General features: G+C 35.6%; 1 protein-coding gene and 1 non-coding gene across 2 annotated transcripts in view; one reads left to right on the top strand and one right to left on the bottom strand.

The window, feature by feature from the left end:
- Positions 1-360: 360 nt before the first annotated feature.
- LOC123822333 lies at positions 361-523 on the bottom strand. The gene has a single exon (XR_006786300.1). It is a non-coding gene; the product is annotated as a U1 spliceosomal RNA (small nuclear RNA).
- A 7140-nt stretch (positions 524-7663) lies between these two features.
- Positions 7664-15912, top strand: part of LOC123822186 (pleckstrin homology domain interacting protein) — a 140537-nt gene continuing 132288 nt past the window's right edge. The window contains exons 1-4 of the mRNA XM_045844139.1: positions 7664-8024; positions 8140-8198; positions 8327-8356; positions 8549-8608. Of these exons, the coding sequence (XP_045700095.1) occupies positions 7985-8024; positions 8140-8198; positions 8327-8356; positions 8549-8608 (189 nt within the window). The 5' untranslated portion in view covers positions 7664-7984. The remainder of the gene's footprint in view (positions 8025-8139; positions 8199-8326; positions 8357-8548; positions 8609-15912) is intronic.

The following is a 15912-nucleotide window of genomic DNA, read 5'->3' as shown; positions in this document are numbered from 1 at the left end:
ATTTTTGGAGTCTATGCAACTCTTGATTTCTAGGTATGTAAGCTTTCGATCTAATTTTGGCTAGAGAACTTTTGACTTAAACTTCTTCATAGTTTATATTATAGAACTAAAATTAATCTGTTAGAAATTAGTTGTTAAATTTTTAAAATATAGAAATCATATGCTCATTCCAAAAAGTACTTTCAAAAAATGCTTTCACATTAATCTATATCACACTCAATAGATTACTTCACAAAATTTTGTTATTTTGTCATTACTAAAAATAACTCAGTAGGATTTATTCCTGCTTGTATTTGTAAAATATATACATTTTATACTAAAAACTCTATTTTTTTCAGGAATATGAATTTTTCTCTTTTCCTCAAGGAAGCACGAATGCAGTCCCCCACTACCACAAATTATGCATTCAAGTTTCTCATATTTGGGGAAATTGCAGTAGTCAGCACATCCGGGTGCAATGGATAAGCCTCACCCTAGGTAAACTACCTTCGTGATCATGGTATCTCCCCTGCCAGATAAGTATAAAGAATCTCAATCCTCTATAGCTAAATTTACAGGGTACATATAGCCATTGATTCATATCTCTTACAGTCGATTCAATACATTGAGTTATTGTTCCTAAATGAAGTTTTAATAATTTATAATTTCTGGAGACTGGCCAGACTATCACTGAGACATATGTTTTCCAGGTATAGAGAGGATCAACTGCTCCAGATCAGCTCGTATATCTACCATCAGCCTCTGGTGGGCTGGGTATCTCCATGTGTTAGATACAATGTTGTACACGTGAGTGTCAGACTAAAAGGCAGTGTTTAAATGATGATTCTTCAGCTGATGCACAGAGAATGCTACAATGAGGATACGACAGGAGAAGGAATGGCATATGGAAACAAGGGAGAGATATTACAGATTGACTTTGGGTCCTTATGTTAACTCACATGATTTTGCCCAGGAAAAAGAAACACATAGAAATGTACTACAAAACAGTTTTGTAGAAGTAGTACAAGTCACCAGAACTTGTGACAAAACTTATTTTTTTTTAACATTAAAAAAATAAATTATTAAAATAATATCTTACTATTAAAAAAGAAAAAGAGGCAACATGAGAAACTGACTGAAAGGGGGAATGACCTTTCTAAGTATTATCCTATTTGAAGAATGTTATGCTAATAGCCCCTAGGAAATATATTACTATTGTGCCATTGATATTTACCATTGTGTGTTCATCAAGGATTCATTTTTAAATGAATCCCAGGTGCGATGGCATCTGGCTCTCAAAGATGAAGTGAGTTTCCCATCCTAAGCATCTCAAAGAAGTCAAGGTAAGCAAAACTGTTGGCCACAGAGCCGTGTGAGTCTATGTCATTCCTCTTCAGCCAGGATTCATTGGAAACTTTATAAACTAGAATCTGAAAGATGGATTAATTATTCCAGAAATAATTTTTTAAAAATCAGTAATTCCTCTAACTCAGCAAACTTTAAAGAGGTCACATTTACCTTGACTTTGGCAAAAAGAAATAAGAAAAATTTAATAACACAAAAATGCATACATATACCTCACAAACAGAAAATTTGTGCTGATTGACATTTCATTTCTTTCCTTATGGAAAGGTAGAAGATGGAAGTCTCTGTTTTTCCTCTCTTTCACAGCAGTTGTGTAAATTCTCTCTCTAGTCTCTTGCCTAATGACCAGGAAGGCTGAAACTAAAAGATGTTGAAGATCCTAATGTGTGACTGTCTCAGCTATAAGAAGCAAAGAATAGATTCCTTTATATTTTTAGAGCTCTTAAGACTCGTTTAAATTAACTGCATATCTTAATTCCCACATTTGGTTTACCCCTGGAAACAAAAGTTTCAGTGATGGAAGAGAAGAAAATTTGTAGAAACACTCAAAAAACAAAAACAAAAACAAAAACCCAGAGAATTTGGAATATCAGGGAAAGATAGCAATCTTATACATAGATTTACCAAAATGTCCTAAGTACTGACTGACAAAAACAGGTATAAAGTATAACATGTGAAAACGAAAGAGGTAAAGATGGCAAGACAAAAATGCAATTTCTTCCTTCTTATATGATACAGCTTACTCAGTATTCTTAACAAAGATGTTCTCAAATAATGTTCAGTGGCATTGCTTCTGATAACTGTTAAAATAACACATATGTTCTTACTAGTAGGTTCTAGTTAAAGGCTATATTAGTTTTTATACAATCATCAGTTGGTAAGTTCTAGAAAACATGAAAAAAATCCACTTAACCATTTTATCTACACCTATGTTTGTGCAACCAAATGTAAGCATAAAAATTATGAATGTAGTAAGATTTGTAGGTGTAACCTCAAAATCAAATTATAAGCTTTTCTTAAATTTTGAACATACACGTATCAGTTAAAAGAGCTACTTGCTATCAACATTATTTTAAGTTTTGTAAGTATATAACAGAACTCACTCTTTGGGCTAGTTAGCTAATCACTATTTCAACTACAACTGACTATACTCATCAAAGGGAATAAAGTAACAGAGGCATAAATCAAGAAGATCTTTTCCAAGCATATAAATAAAGGAAGAGAAAAATAAGCAATTTATAAAATAAGGTAGTAAATTAGACAGGACTTCCTATAGGAATTCAGGAAAGGGAATCACGATTTTTATTACAAAGTCAGTTTAGATCTAAATTGGCTATATTCTCAAAGTTAAGTTGCATCTTACTTTCATATACATCTTATCCTCATATTTGAGTCTCAAGTCAGATCCTACTTTTTTAAAACAATCATTCCCCTTCCCCACCAGCAGTGTCTGTCTACTTCTGGGGGGTGATTCTGACTGTTCTTATTATGTAGAGATTCCTCACTAACTTGTCTGGTAAACTCCCCACCCCTTCTTTCCTTAACATGAATAAAATCATTTTTCTTCTTTGGAGTTCTTAATGAATTTGGGTACATGTAAAGGCAAGTGACTACATAACTCCTGTCATCAAATTCCATCTTAAAATCACATTGATAATAGCATGCTTTATTTAATACACCACCACTAGCAACTTTGAAAGACTCCCTTCGCATCCCTTCCCCTGGGGTCTGTCTTCTCACCTTCCACTATTCTCTGATCTGTCTAGCCCACTCTTGATCCATCAGACATCTTTATATGAAAGAATGTGTCTACAGACTGTGGAACAGCTTTTTCTGCTCTGTCCACTGTGTTGCTCTAAATCTGGGGGAATATGTTCTAAAATTGTTTTTCTCCATTAATCTTTGTAATTGTACTGTTAGATCATGAAGTAATGTTAAAAATCAAACATATAAATAAGTCCATGAAGGTATGTCTTTCTTATGAAAATTAAAACTTACATTAAAAAAACCTAAGCTACAAGGAATATTAACTTTGTACAAAAAAAGTTGTTTGGTGAATTACTAATGACATTTAAATATTGGGGTGGCCAAAAAGTTCTTTTGGTTTTCTCCTTAAAATGGCTCTAGTAGCACTTAGTTGTTTTAACTTCATTTAAAACAATTTTGTTAGATTATATTGTGAGCTGTCACATCCACATGCATTAAAAAACTTATCAAAATTGGTTAATTTCTGTGTAGCCATTTTAACATTGGAAATGGAAGAAAGTATGCACCTTCTTTTGATATTATGCTTTATTATTTCAAGAAAGATACAAATACAACTGAAATACAAAAAAAAAAAAAGATTTGTGCAGTGTATGGAGAAGGTGCCATGACTGATAGAACTTGTCAAAAGTGGTTTGCAAAGTTTTGTGCTGGAGATTTCTTGCTGGATGATGCTCCATGGTCAGGTGGACCAGTTGAGGTTGACAGCTATAAAATTGAGACATTAACTGAGAACAATCAATGTTATACCACAGGGGCGATAGCAACATACCCAAAATATCCAAATCAATAAACTTATTGGTGAAAATGAAACATTTGTCTTTACTTTATGGAAAAAACTAAGCAGAGTTTTTGGCCAACCCAACAAGTAAGGGATTACCTGATTGTTGGTTACCAGCTAATTTTTGTTAGATTAAAAGGAATCATGCACTAATTTAAGTGAAAAAATTTCTCAGATATAAGGGAGACAATACAAATTGTTAAATAACAACTTGGCTTAATAAAATTGGTTATCTCTATTCTTTCTGCAGCAGCCAAGTATATACATTTGATATATATTCAAGCTTTGTGAAGGGAGAATGTGTGTGTTCAGAGAAAGTCGGACTATCATGGACAGAAACATATAATGTTGGGGGAGATCCAGAAGGAGGAGTGTGATGTGTTACACAAGATTCTTTTGACAGTTGTATCTTGTTGCCAGGAAAAATGAGTATTAAAAAAGAGGGTATTTTTTGAACAAGAGTGTTTTCAACTTTTTTATTTGTATACTTTATAGCTATAAAAAAGAATATCGAAATAAAAACAAGAATATATAATTTTAAAAGTTTTTGCAGAGGTTTTTTTAGGTATGTATTATTTCACAGTAATAGAGACAAACCACATTTCGTAGGTGTGATAGAATCCTTTTACTTATAAATAGTATACCATCTTGTTCCAGAAAGAACTCTAATGGCACCATTTGATTCTTTCATTAGAATAATAGCTTATCACAATCAAGATGAACTTTTTGTTAAAAGTGTATCTTATTTCACAGGATGCATAGTGAAAACGGGTGATGAATTTCACAGAAATTTTTCTTGAAATTTCACATTTCAAAAAACATTTGTAATTCTCCTAAAGAGACTATTATATTAAAAACATTAATCATTGGCTTTCCAATTTTTTACTATTTTTGTCAGCCCTCTTATACAAAAGGCAAGGAAATCTTTTTAAATTGACATTTTATTTTTCAAGTCCATGAAAAAGTTAAAATAAACAAAATGACAGGGATAGAGATGAAATCTGAACTATCCTTACATGCAAAAGAGAAGGCTTAGGAAAGAGGTGCAAGTGCCATTACCTCGGGAACTAAAATACAGGACTTAAAGGTAAGATTTTCTTTCTATTTGATGTGCACAGACTTCTTGTGTACCTGTGCACAATAAATGACTTAATAAACCCTATAATTAACAGATGATACCAGAATCCAGAAATGTATGTTTAATGTTTAAAGAAATATTTTTAAAATGTTATAATGAGTATTTATTACATTTAAAAGACCCAGTACAATTCAATTTAACTTACACTGTAAAAAACAAATACTTTGGCTGAAGAGAAGTTTTACTTTCTCGCAGTTAATATATATATGTTCTTAAAACAGACTGATAGTTATAAATTAGTTCAACAAAAGCAGGGTGACACCATTTTCAAATTACATCTTTGGAAAAGAAAGTATAAACATTGTCAAAGGTTAGTCAAAATGATGGGAACATCATATTCAGAAAACTTAGAAGGGGAATTTTCCTTTAAAAATTTAGGAGCTAAATATACTAGCGTACTTAGGAATAGCTTTTGTAACTTACAAATGAAAAACACACATGAGATGATCATAGTAGCTTTCTGTGTTTACATAATGGTCACCAGATATATATGGAAAACTTTACCCAGGGTAATTTCATATTCCATGTCATAATTTGGTTTATTTTCTTTCACAAGGATAAAATATCTATTGGTAAGAATCAGACTAGTACATTTCAAAACCACAAGATTCTAACTACAATACCTAGTTCTTAAAATTTGTTTATTTAAAGAACATCATAATATAAAATGTTACAGTTATTTGAAGAATAAAATCTTTTTTAAAAAGAAAAGACAAACTAGAAAGCATCAGTCACAGAAATAAACAGAACTGCATAAAGGGATATTTAATGTCTGTCTTTTCAAACCTAACCATTTAGAAGCAAGTTACTTTACCTATAATAGTTAGAATGGAATCACTGTCCTTAAAAATGCAAATATTTTCAATATTTGAAGGGTAGCCATTTCAATAAGTAAGTTACTCTGATAATTTTGCTGCAATGGGACAACTCATGGTAACTTCTCTTTTTTATTTGATTGTTATAAGAGGCAATTTTTACATTGTATTATTCCAAGGAGGTTTAAGCTTTTTTTCTTCTTCATTACATGTATGATGATTTCTGGATGTTTTAGTACAGGTCATCACACTGATGCAGTCTTGCAGTGCAGCCCAAGGCAGTGGCATCAAGTATTTCCCACTAGGAATATTTAGGAGCTAGACGGGTACAAGGCTTGAGGAAACAATCTAGAAAATCACAATACAGCTTGTTGGTCCTTTCCCCACAAATAACCTTTTTAGACCAGATCTATGAAATGTACTTTATTATCTAAAAATTTTAAGAAGGATCTTTTGTTAAATGTTAACAAAAGAACGACTATCCAAACTCCCTTTAAAATTCAATCCTTAAAAAAATTCAACTCTCAAGTCTTTTTGAAAAGTGCTTAAATCATCTGGAGATAAATATCACTTAGTGTCCTTGTTTTCTAACAAACGTCTTTTTCCATTGTTTCTATTAATTTCACTCATATTCTTCTTCAACAAACAAGGCCCTTATCCTCATCACAAAACGGAGATGTATGATTTAGCACATAAAACCGGTAATTACATACTAATTTACGAAAGATTAATTTTTCTTTTTGTCAGTTTACAAGAAGTCTTCCCTTGATTAACTGTAAACAGGAATGGTTTACACCTCAAATTAGAAGCCATTAATTAGGATGACGAAGTCGACAAGATTCACAGATTATTTAAATTATTTAATTACTAATCACCCTGGCTAAAGTGTAGTATACTGTTTCAATATCCTTCGGTAGGTTATTGATCTGTCACTAAATTACCTCCAGATCAGTTAGGATAAATATTAGTGTTCTTTCCTTTCTTTCATGTTTACATTATTCCTTCTGGTAAACACTAAGAAAAAAAAAAAAAGCTTAAGGTTCTTTAATCCTGAATCCCTAATTAGCCATTATTAGCCTTTTTGTAATCAGGAAAAGAGAGTATCTGAAGTACAGATCAGGAGTTCGCTTTGCCCAAACAACAATAAAAACATTTGTAAAATGTATGCTTAAGGCAACGGCAGTAATGAAAGATATGTGCATAGGTGGCTTCAGCAAATACCGGTCTAGCAAACCAAGTGCTTAATAAAAAGCGCCCGATCCTCTATCACAACATAAAGCCCTCCAATAAATTACACAACACTTTGCATAGGCTGCAGAAATAACGCAGGACAGGACTTACACAGATCCTAGTCCGCAGCATTTATACACATGCACATGGCAAGAGACAGAAACCAAACACTATCATTCAACTCAGGCAGGGTAGCGAGACCCTGAGTTTGCCCAGCATGTGAGTGCGCTGTGTGTGTGTGTCTGCGTGCGCGCGTGAGAGTGAGACCCATCCTCGGGGCATTTCCCCTCTTTGGGCAGTTTTGCTTCATTTGTTTCCTATTTCTGCTACATAGAAACTAACTTCCATCTCAGCCCCAGCAGCGCCACTGAATAGAGCTTGTGCTGCGGCACCGTGTGCGTCAGATCCCTCCGCAGAGCAGTGACTGGCCCCCTCCCTCCTCCGATGGGCCTCCACAGAGAAAGCACCTCCCAGCCAACCCGGGGTTGTAGCTCCGACATCTTCTCCGCTGGAAATAAATAAATAAATCGCACCCTCAGCCTTGGAGGAGGGGGTGGGGGTCTCACCGGGCCAAGTACAGGGGCGCTGGGGTCGCAGGGTCGGAGGCACTCCTTTTTTGCGCCAGGGGGCGGGGGCACGGGCCGAGGACCGGCCGAGCCCGGACCGCGAAGGTGGAGGACTCTTTTCTGTGGCGGAGGGATCTTCGGCGGAGGCGGCGGCGGCTGTAGCTGCTGCCTGAGAGTTGTTGTTTCCTCCTCCTCCTCCTCCGCCTCCGCCGCCGTTGCTTGAATGGTGGAGCCGAAGCTCGGCTCGTGAACACACAGTGACAGCTATAGGGCAGGCGGCGGCACCATCCCCGCTTCCCGTCGGCGGCGGGGTGTCCCGCCAGCGGCCTTTAAGTGACCCATAAACATGTCTTGTGAGAGGAAAGGCCTCTCGGAGCTGCGATCGGGTAAGTCGGGGGGCTGCTGGGGCCGCTGGCACCGGGCGATTCCGCTCGAGGTCCCCCGCCCCCCGCCGCCCGACCGCTTAGCTTGTGTGTCTCCCCGTCCTTCTCTCCCGCGCAGAGCTCTACTTCCTCATCGCCCGGTTCCTGGAAGATGGACCCTGTCAGCAGGCGGCTCAGGTACGACGGCGCGCAGCACGGGCAGGGCCGGCATTCTCCGCTCGCGGGCGTGGGGGAGGGCGGCGGCGGCGGTGGCGGGGCCGCGGCCCGGGGCGCGGGGCTCAGCTCTCCCCGCTTTGTTGTTGCAGGTGCTGATCCGCGAGGTGGCCGAGAAAGAGGTAAGGGCGGCGGTGGCCCGCTGTGTCCTGCTGCTGGGCGGCTGCCCCTGGGCCTCGGCGCCACCGCTGCCGTCGCCACTGGGGCGTGGGGCGCCGGGCTTGGGGTCCCAGCCGGGGCGAGGGGCGGGCGGGGGAGGGGAGCGGGTGGGCTGGGGCCGGGGGCCGGCTAAACGGGGCGTCCTCTCCCCGCAGCTGCTGCCCCGACGCACCGACTGGACCGGGAAGGAGCATCCCAGGACCTACCAGAATCTGGTGAGACATTCACGTCGCGGAGCAAAGAAACTTTTCCCCGAGTCGAATAAAAATTGAATTTCCCGCAATTTTTTACAGAGACAAAAACTTGGCCCCAGAACGTGAAAGCTCCAAAGGCCAGGGGAAGGGTTGGGAGGCCGGCACGGAGGCTGCGGGCAGCAGTGGCCGGGGGTACCTGCACCCTGGGGCCGCAGGGGCTGCCGACAATTTATTTGTGATATTTTGTTAATGTGCTAGAAATAAAGATACGTCATGAGTGTTGTGCAGTGCAAGGCCGGAGGAGGAGGGGCCGGCGCGCGCGTCCGTACGGACGCGGGGGCGCGCGAGGCGGCGGCGCTGGCGGCGGCGGGAGCGGCGCGAGGGAAGAGGGCGCGCTCGCTCGCTTTGCGTGCGCGGTCCGCTCGGCTTTCTCCAGCCCCACACAATAGCTGGTGACTAACTGCTTCGAAGTGGCATTAGCATTTCACAAGCTGGCTATTCCGTCGCCGCGGAGTCCTGGCGACACACCATATATTTTTACTTTGCTTTTTCTTTTGCTCTCTCTAAATTCAGAGCCTGTTTTTTTTTTTGTTGGAGGGGTTCAGATGTGTGATGGTAATTGGCCAGCAGAACATCTTGCGTGTACGAAACACTCAGAAGTGTAAAGCCAGTAATAATCCTAAAACCAGAGGTTTAGCAGGCTTTTTCTAATATCGCTAATGTTCGTGTTATGGCTCCTTGCTCAATTAAAAACTGTTATTGGAGGCCACTGAAGAGTTTTGATTTTTATCGATGTATTTACTTAGGATGGAACTTGGCTTGTAAAAGTTTTTTAGATTATCTTGGGATAAGTAGGTAAATAGCTAAAAATACCTACTAAATTTTTTGAGTTTTCAAGGTGAACATTTTAGTAATTTATAGAATTTGACGTTTAAATGTGGACCTATCACTTTGAGAGTTTATGTTTTCTATGTTATTCTAAACTGATTTAGGTTGTTTGAATAAGTGGGTGTGAGGGTAGTTAAAGCACTCACACGCTATGAATCAGCCTTTGAAATCTATGCAGTGAATTGATTTTCTGAGACATTTGCAACTGATGTTTGATATAGTTAATAATGATTTTCTTAATGAGGGCTTCTGAAACAATTGGGAAGTTTCAAATGTAGCTTAGAATTGAATGTATTGTGAGGTGAAAGCATGACATGATTTTGATGGCTTTCGTTTCATTTGGATGTCGAGCATTTAACATGCATCAAATCTCTGATTTAGTCTAGGTTGTTGGTAAGTGCTCACAACTGTGGAAATAAGCAAGGGTACTTAGGTTTAGTAAATTTAATGGAAACTTAACAGCCTTCAAGTAGTGACTTAGGCCAGTTTCATTCAGTTCTTGGCCAATATGAATAGAGTTTGAAGCCAACTCAAATTCAATAACTGCAATATTTAACTTTTTAGGTTGTAATAATTTGACAAAATCTCAAGTGGATTTCTATGTCTTCCTTGTTATTTGACAGATATAAGGATTATGATTTTCCATTTTTAAGAATTGGGCAGATTTTACAAAATTCATTTTTGCATCTTATAAAAACCCACAAAACCAAAGTAATTGAAGATTTCTATCTTCTTGGAGACAGTTGGTAATGTTATATTTGTATTTTTAAAATGAAGTGGCTAATGGTATCTGCCAAATAATGGGAATGTCTAATCCTTGTAGGAATATCATTTTGTTTCTCCAATAATAACAAGGCTACCAGTGCTGATTTTTATTTTATTTAATTTTTTGAGGTTTCTCATCTCTCAAGTATAATAAAATGAATTTATTTTCCTGTTCTCTTTCTTAAAACTTAGGACACAATAAGCAGTGTCTTTAAAGGTATCATTTATAAAAATCCACTTATTTTGCATGGAAGTGGTTCTTCTTACTTGGAGTGTTTTCAGCTTTATACCACATCAGTCATGTTGGCATACTCATGAGATAGTTAAGAATTCTCATTAGACATCAGAGTTGTCTGGTTTATTTTCTCTTTTTATTCATTCAGCATATTGCTCACTCTATATTCTGGATACAAAGCATCATTCACGGTGCTTTCCTTTCCATCAAAGTGTATCTAGATGTGTATGGGTATTTGGTTTAACTTAAGACTTTTTGAGATTTAGTTAGTTCTAAAAGCATTTTGGAACAAAACCAAGTATCTCTGTTTTTGTTTAATAATAGGATCTTGAAATTTTACCTAGGTGAACCACTCATACCCTTGTATACTATTCTCTATTGTCTTAATTATTCTTACAACTTAAACACGTTTAGCTTTGTTTCCTATTAAATTGCTTCCATTTAACATTGGTTTGAAGACTATTTTGGCGAGTGAAACCAAACTAATGACTATTGTTTGCAGTTTCAGTAGGGTCTACCTCTACCTGGAAATTTGTTGCTGTGTTACTGATAATTAAGTAATAGTTTAAATGGAGGAATTCACATGTCAGATTAAATTTCTTGAAAAATCTAAAATTACAGTTTTGGAAAAACTGTAAAATTACAGTTCCTATTTGGAATAGGATGTAATATTTGTATTTATGATCTTAAGATAGGTGTAGATTAGCATCTGTAGTCAGCCTGCAGATAGAATCACAGTGATTGAGTTTTGACCAAGAGGAAAGTGGAGTTTTGTGAGTTTTTAAAAGTTTACAGATTTTTTTAAAAAACAGATTCATTTTGAGTGTTACTGATGGAGGTATTGTGGTTATTACCATACACCCTAAGATTTAAAATATTTTTGACGTGAAGTTAAAGGGTTTTGTTTTTGTTTTTCTTTTTTTTTTTTATTCCATGGTATGTATCTAATCAATTTTATATTTTTAAAAATACGGGGTTGAATTTAAAGCAGAAGGGCATTTTTAAAAAGCATTTATCAGAATTCTTATTTTTTTAATGGAGCCAGGCTTAGTGGGCAAGGTTTTTGTAGAATAAGAAAACTAATTTTTGGACAATTACTTGTTTATTTCTTAGTTTCCATAATTAAGTTACCACCTTAATTAGTAGTGATTACATATTTATGAGATCTTGAGGCCAAAATTTTAAGCATTTTTCCCAGACTTGGGACTGTGATCACATTTCTTGTTCTACAAAGGCATCCTTCACCCCTAAACTGGGTTCATATTTTGCAAATTTGTTCAAATCTCAGACAAGTCAGAATTTCTGGGGGCCCCTGCTATCTCATTTGTGTAATAAGTGAATTAAAATTTTTCTAATCTGAAAATCTGATTTTTGAACTAGAAATAGCAATTCATTGTCTCTAAGAGTTCAACCCTTTCTTTTTGGAGTTTGATTATTCAAAAACCCAGAAAAGATATAGAGATCATGTTGATTTTAAAATTTTCTAAACACTTTTGATAGGGGCATTCTCAGGTTGGAGTGTATTTCTTTGCAAGGATGATTTTGGAGACACCACATTGTAGCGTGCCTCTATGCTGTAATTAGTATGTTTTTCACTATGGTTTAAATACTAGTTTTCATAAATTAATTGGTGGTCTTAAAGTCAGAGATGATTAGGAACCGTGAATAGAAGTTACTTAGTTATGTATCTTAAGTATGCATTTATTTAGAATGTGCTGATTAATGTGAAAGTTAAAGTTATAAAACCTAGGAGACAAATTTTAGGGAAAAAATATATATGATGCTTTAAATGTTTTTGAATCAGCGATTCCCATTCTCCATTAAAAATAATATAGTACATTTTAGAGTTCGACCAGTATAATTTGAGGTATGGCATGGCATATGAAGTAAATGTTAAAGAGTTTCTGTTTCAGTTTTTTTTGTGGATTGCCAATGAAATGATAAGCTTAGCTTGGTAGCTTCTAAGACAGGGCTTTAATATAGTATAGACAGAAGTGGGAAAAATTTTATCTTTTCTTACACATGCAATTCTGTTGGTACTTAAATCATTATTTTGAAAAGTGAAACATTTTACATATATTTCAAAATTAAATAAGTGCCTGTTAAAATCTTAATACCCTTGAATTGGCATTATGTATAGAGTGAGTTTGATTATCTCCCTAACTACACAGTGGTGTTTTAGATGATTGTTATGGGACAGAATAGTAAGTACCACAGGAGTCTATTTCCCAGTCTATGAAATGGGCTAATAATATAGCTCTTTGTAAGATTCTGTGAGTGATAGGACTGGCACAAATCAAGTACTCAGTAAAGGTTTGTGTTTGCTATTACTAGAACTTTAGTAGTGGTGGTAAAGGTTGTTCCAGTTACAGTTTTATAGTGTATTAAAGTTTAAGAAAAACACTTTTTCCAGAAACAAGTGTGCACAACTTCCTGAATATAACAGCTACAGTATAAAAAAAAAGACCACTTTAAAACCCTAGAAAATACTGTTAGTATGATTACTTTTAGAGTCAAGGATAACATAATTAAGCCTAAGATATAAAGAAAAAAGTAAAGTAAATAAAATAATTTTTAAAGCATGTTGGGTGAACATCTAGAAAACCTTGGTGAGCTGTATAAGTGATTCTAACTATGACTATTTTTTGTGGAACAATTAACATTAAGTATTTGGGTGGTTGAAATATCCCAGAATTGATTAGAGGATATACGAAGCTTTTTTCTTTTGGTAATGATCAGGTGACTTTTAGGAATATATGAGGGGAGTATGGCTGTTGCATCTGGCTCCTGTCCAGAGATTTGTGTAATTTAAAACTGTTAACAATAGTTTGTATTCTTTTTGGAAATTGTCAGAGTGATGTTTTTCCTTGTTTTGCCATTCTGGTTTAATGATACATATGTTTCAAAGAGTTTAATAAAGACTTTCTTGAATTAATTCTTAAGTGAACATTAGGTTAAATAAATCCTATGAATGTCAAGTTTTTAATCCACTCAGAATTTTTTTATCATATAACCACAGGATTTTTTCTTGTATCTAGAAACTTACTACAGTCATACTTCTTCCTCAGAGTTGGTGAATTATCATGTCACTACAGAATTGTAGCAAATAAAGTTGTATTCTACCCAACTTATTCTGGACAAGTAGTACCAAACAGATTGATTTTATTCCTGCTAGTAGTTTCCTCATCTAAATTTTAGAATTCATAAAAATGTCTGTTACACTGAGAAAAATGGCAGTTATACTGAGCATACCCATTTAGAATCACTTTCTGTTTTAATTAACTTCAAGAAAGCCATTCATTAAAATGAGTGCATTAGAAAAAAAATTACTAACAGTAAAATTTTTAGGATATTTAACTTTTATAATTATATCTAAAGCCATTATATAAAAGGAACCATATTTAAAATTTTAGAAATAAATTTAAAATGTGTCAAGATTAGAAAAAATAGAATATGTCAAGATTATCAGTTTTTGTTTTCTAGTTTGTGAGATGCTGTGTTTGTGAAATGAGTAATTTTTGAAAATTAAGTTATTTGGAATTAAATATGTTACTGAGCATATGGAATATACAGTATTAATATTTTATAACATTGGGGGAAATGTTAGTACTTCTTTCTTTATGGAATTTGAGAATTCAGGGTACTGAAAATCAAAATTATGATACTGAACAGCAAAATATTTTTAAGTGTGAGAGCCTTTGGTCTCTACAGGGAAGGCAGTCTAAAGCAGGTCTACCTTTAGTGACTTGCCTTTTGCGCGCACACACACACACACACACACACACACACACACACACACACACACAAGCAGCCTTATTTGAGTTCAGGAATCACATAAGGAGAAGGATGGCTGGATGAAAAGTTTTGATAAAAAGAAAAATTAGGTAGCAACATGGTCGGATACAGCTTCTACTTAAGTTAAAAGTAATTTAAATTGTAGGAAAAAAAAGATTTGTAGTATAAGGCTTAGGTTACTCATGGTAGCGTGAATTGACAGTCTTCTGCAAAGGAAACATAAAGAATATATGTATTCTGGACTCCAGATGGCATGTTGTCATGGGGGCATGAACCATTGGTCTTTGTCATAGATGGATAACAGGCACATAGCCTGCCTTCACAGAGGTTATCATAAATACAAGAAATACTTACCCTTGCTTGTGTCACTTTGTTTTGGTTTAGTTTTGGGGTGTGGAAATAATAAATTCCAGTCAACTTGGAGAAACACACATTTTCTGAAACAACTTCACTGCCATTGGATGTGTGGTATTAGTATTTTGAGTATACTGTTTGAAACTAAAACATGACTGAAAATGAAACTGGTTGTTCTCTTAAGATTATTTACTTTGGCATCTTAAGCATAAACAGTCTTGAGAGTTTCCTGTCTTTAAATTAATAGACAATCTAAGAATTAAAGATTTGAATTTTAAATTATACTTTACTAAGCAAATGTTTTAAAGGATTTTTTTATTGTACAAGTTTTGCTTAGCAAATATAACTTGATTTAAAAACAATACTTCAATATATGTTATTTTAAAAAGTTGTATTTTAAATTAGTTTTTATAGAGCATCCTTTGTTGTTTGTGGGAACCTTAATGGAAACCTTAATTTTGGATGGAAGGTGTTTTTTTTTTTTTTTTTTTTTTAGCAGAACATAGATTGTGATGAATAAACTTTGGAAGAACAGCATTGCATTTTTTTTAGATGACAAATTTGTACTGATAATTGTGTTGGTCATACTAACTAAATTATCCAAATGAAGTTTAGATAGTTGACCAAACAGTGAATATAAAACACAGTCTTTCAAGCGTGTTTATTTACAGTTAATTAAGAGTATATAGGCCCTAACAGGGTACCTCAGTTGGTTAGAGCATCCTCCCAGTACACCAAGGTGTTGTGGGGTTCGATTTCTACCCCACAAGAATTAACCAATGAATGCATAAAGAAGTACAGTAACAAATTGCTGTTTGTGTGTGTGTGTGTGTCTCTCTCTTTCAAGTCAATAAATAAAAATTTTAAAAAAGTAAACAGACCACCAAAATCAATTTTGATACCTATATTTTTAATTACAAAGAAATCAAAAGCATGTGAGAATACTTCTAAAGAGTAGATACCCAGCTTAGAAGATTTGACTTGAAAAGAGGTTATGGGTTCTAACAAGTTTATAATCATAAAACCTGTGTAATGACAAAAGGGGGGGTGCTAAAGTTTTGAGAAGGAAACTAATATAATAAAAATAGCAATTAACTTGAAGTCATGAGACCTGGGTTTGATAACTATTTCTTCTGTTTTCTAAAAGTATGACTTTGGATACATTGAATAACCTTTGGATTTCAGTTTTCTTTACCTGTGACATGGGAAGAATACTTAACCTTATTTGTTTATGAAGATAAATAAATTTGGAGAATATTTGGCAGAAAGTATTCCATATATTTATCTA

Source organism: Phyllostomus hastatus, unplaced genomic scaffold, assembly GCF_019186645.2.
Source record: "Phyllostomus hastatus isolate PE091 unplaced genomic scaffold, TTU_PhHast_1.1 phas_contig_40, whole genome shotgun sequence".
NCBI classification, from domain to species: Eukaryota; Metazoa; Chordata; class Mammalia; order Chiroptera; family Phyllostomidae; genus Phyllostomus; species Phyllostomus hastatus.
This window is presented reverse-complemented; position numbering and strand designations above follow the sequence as displayed.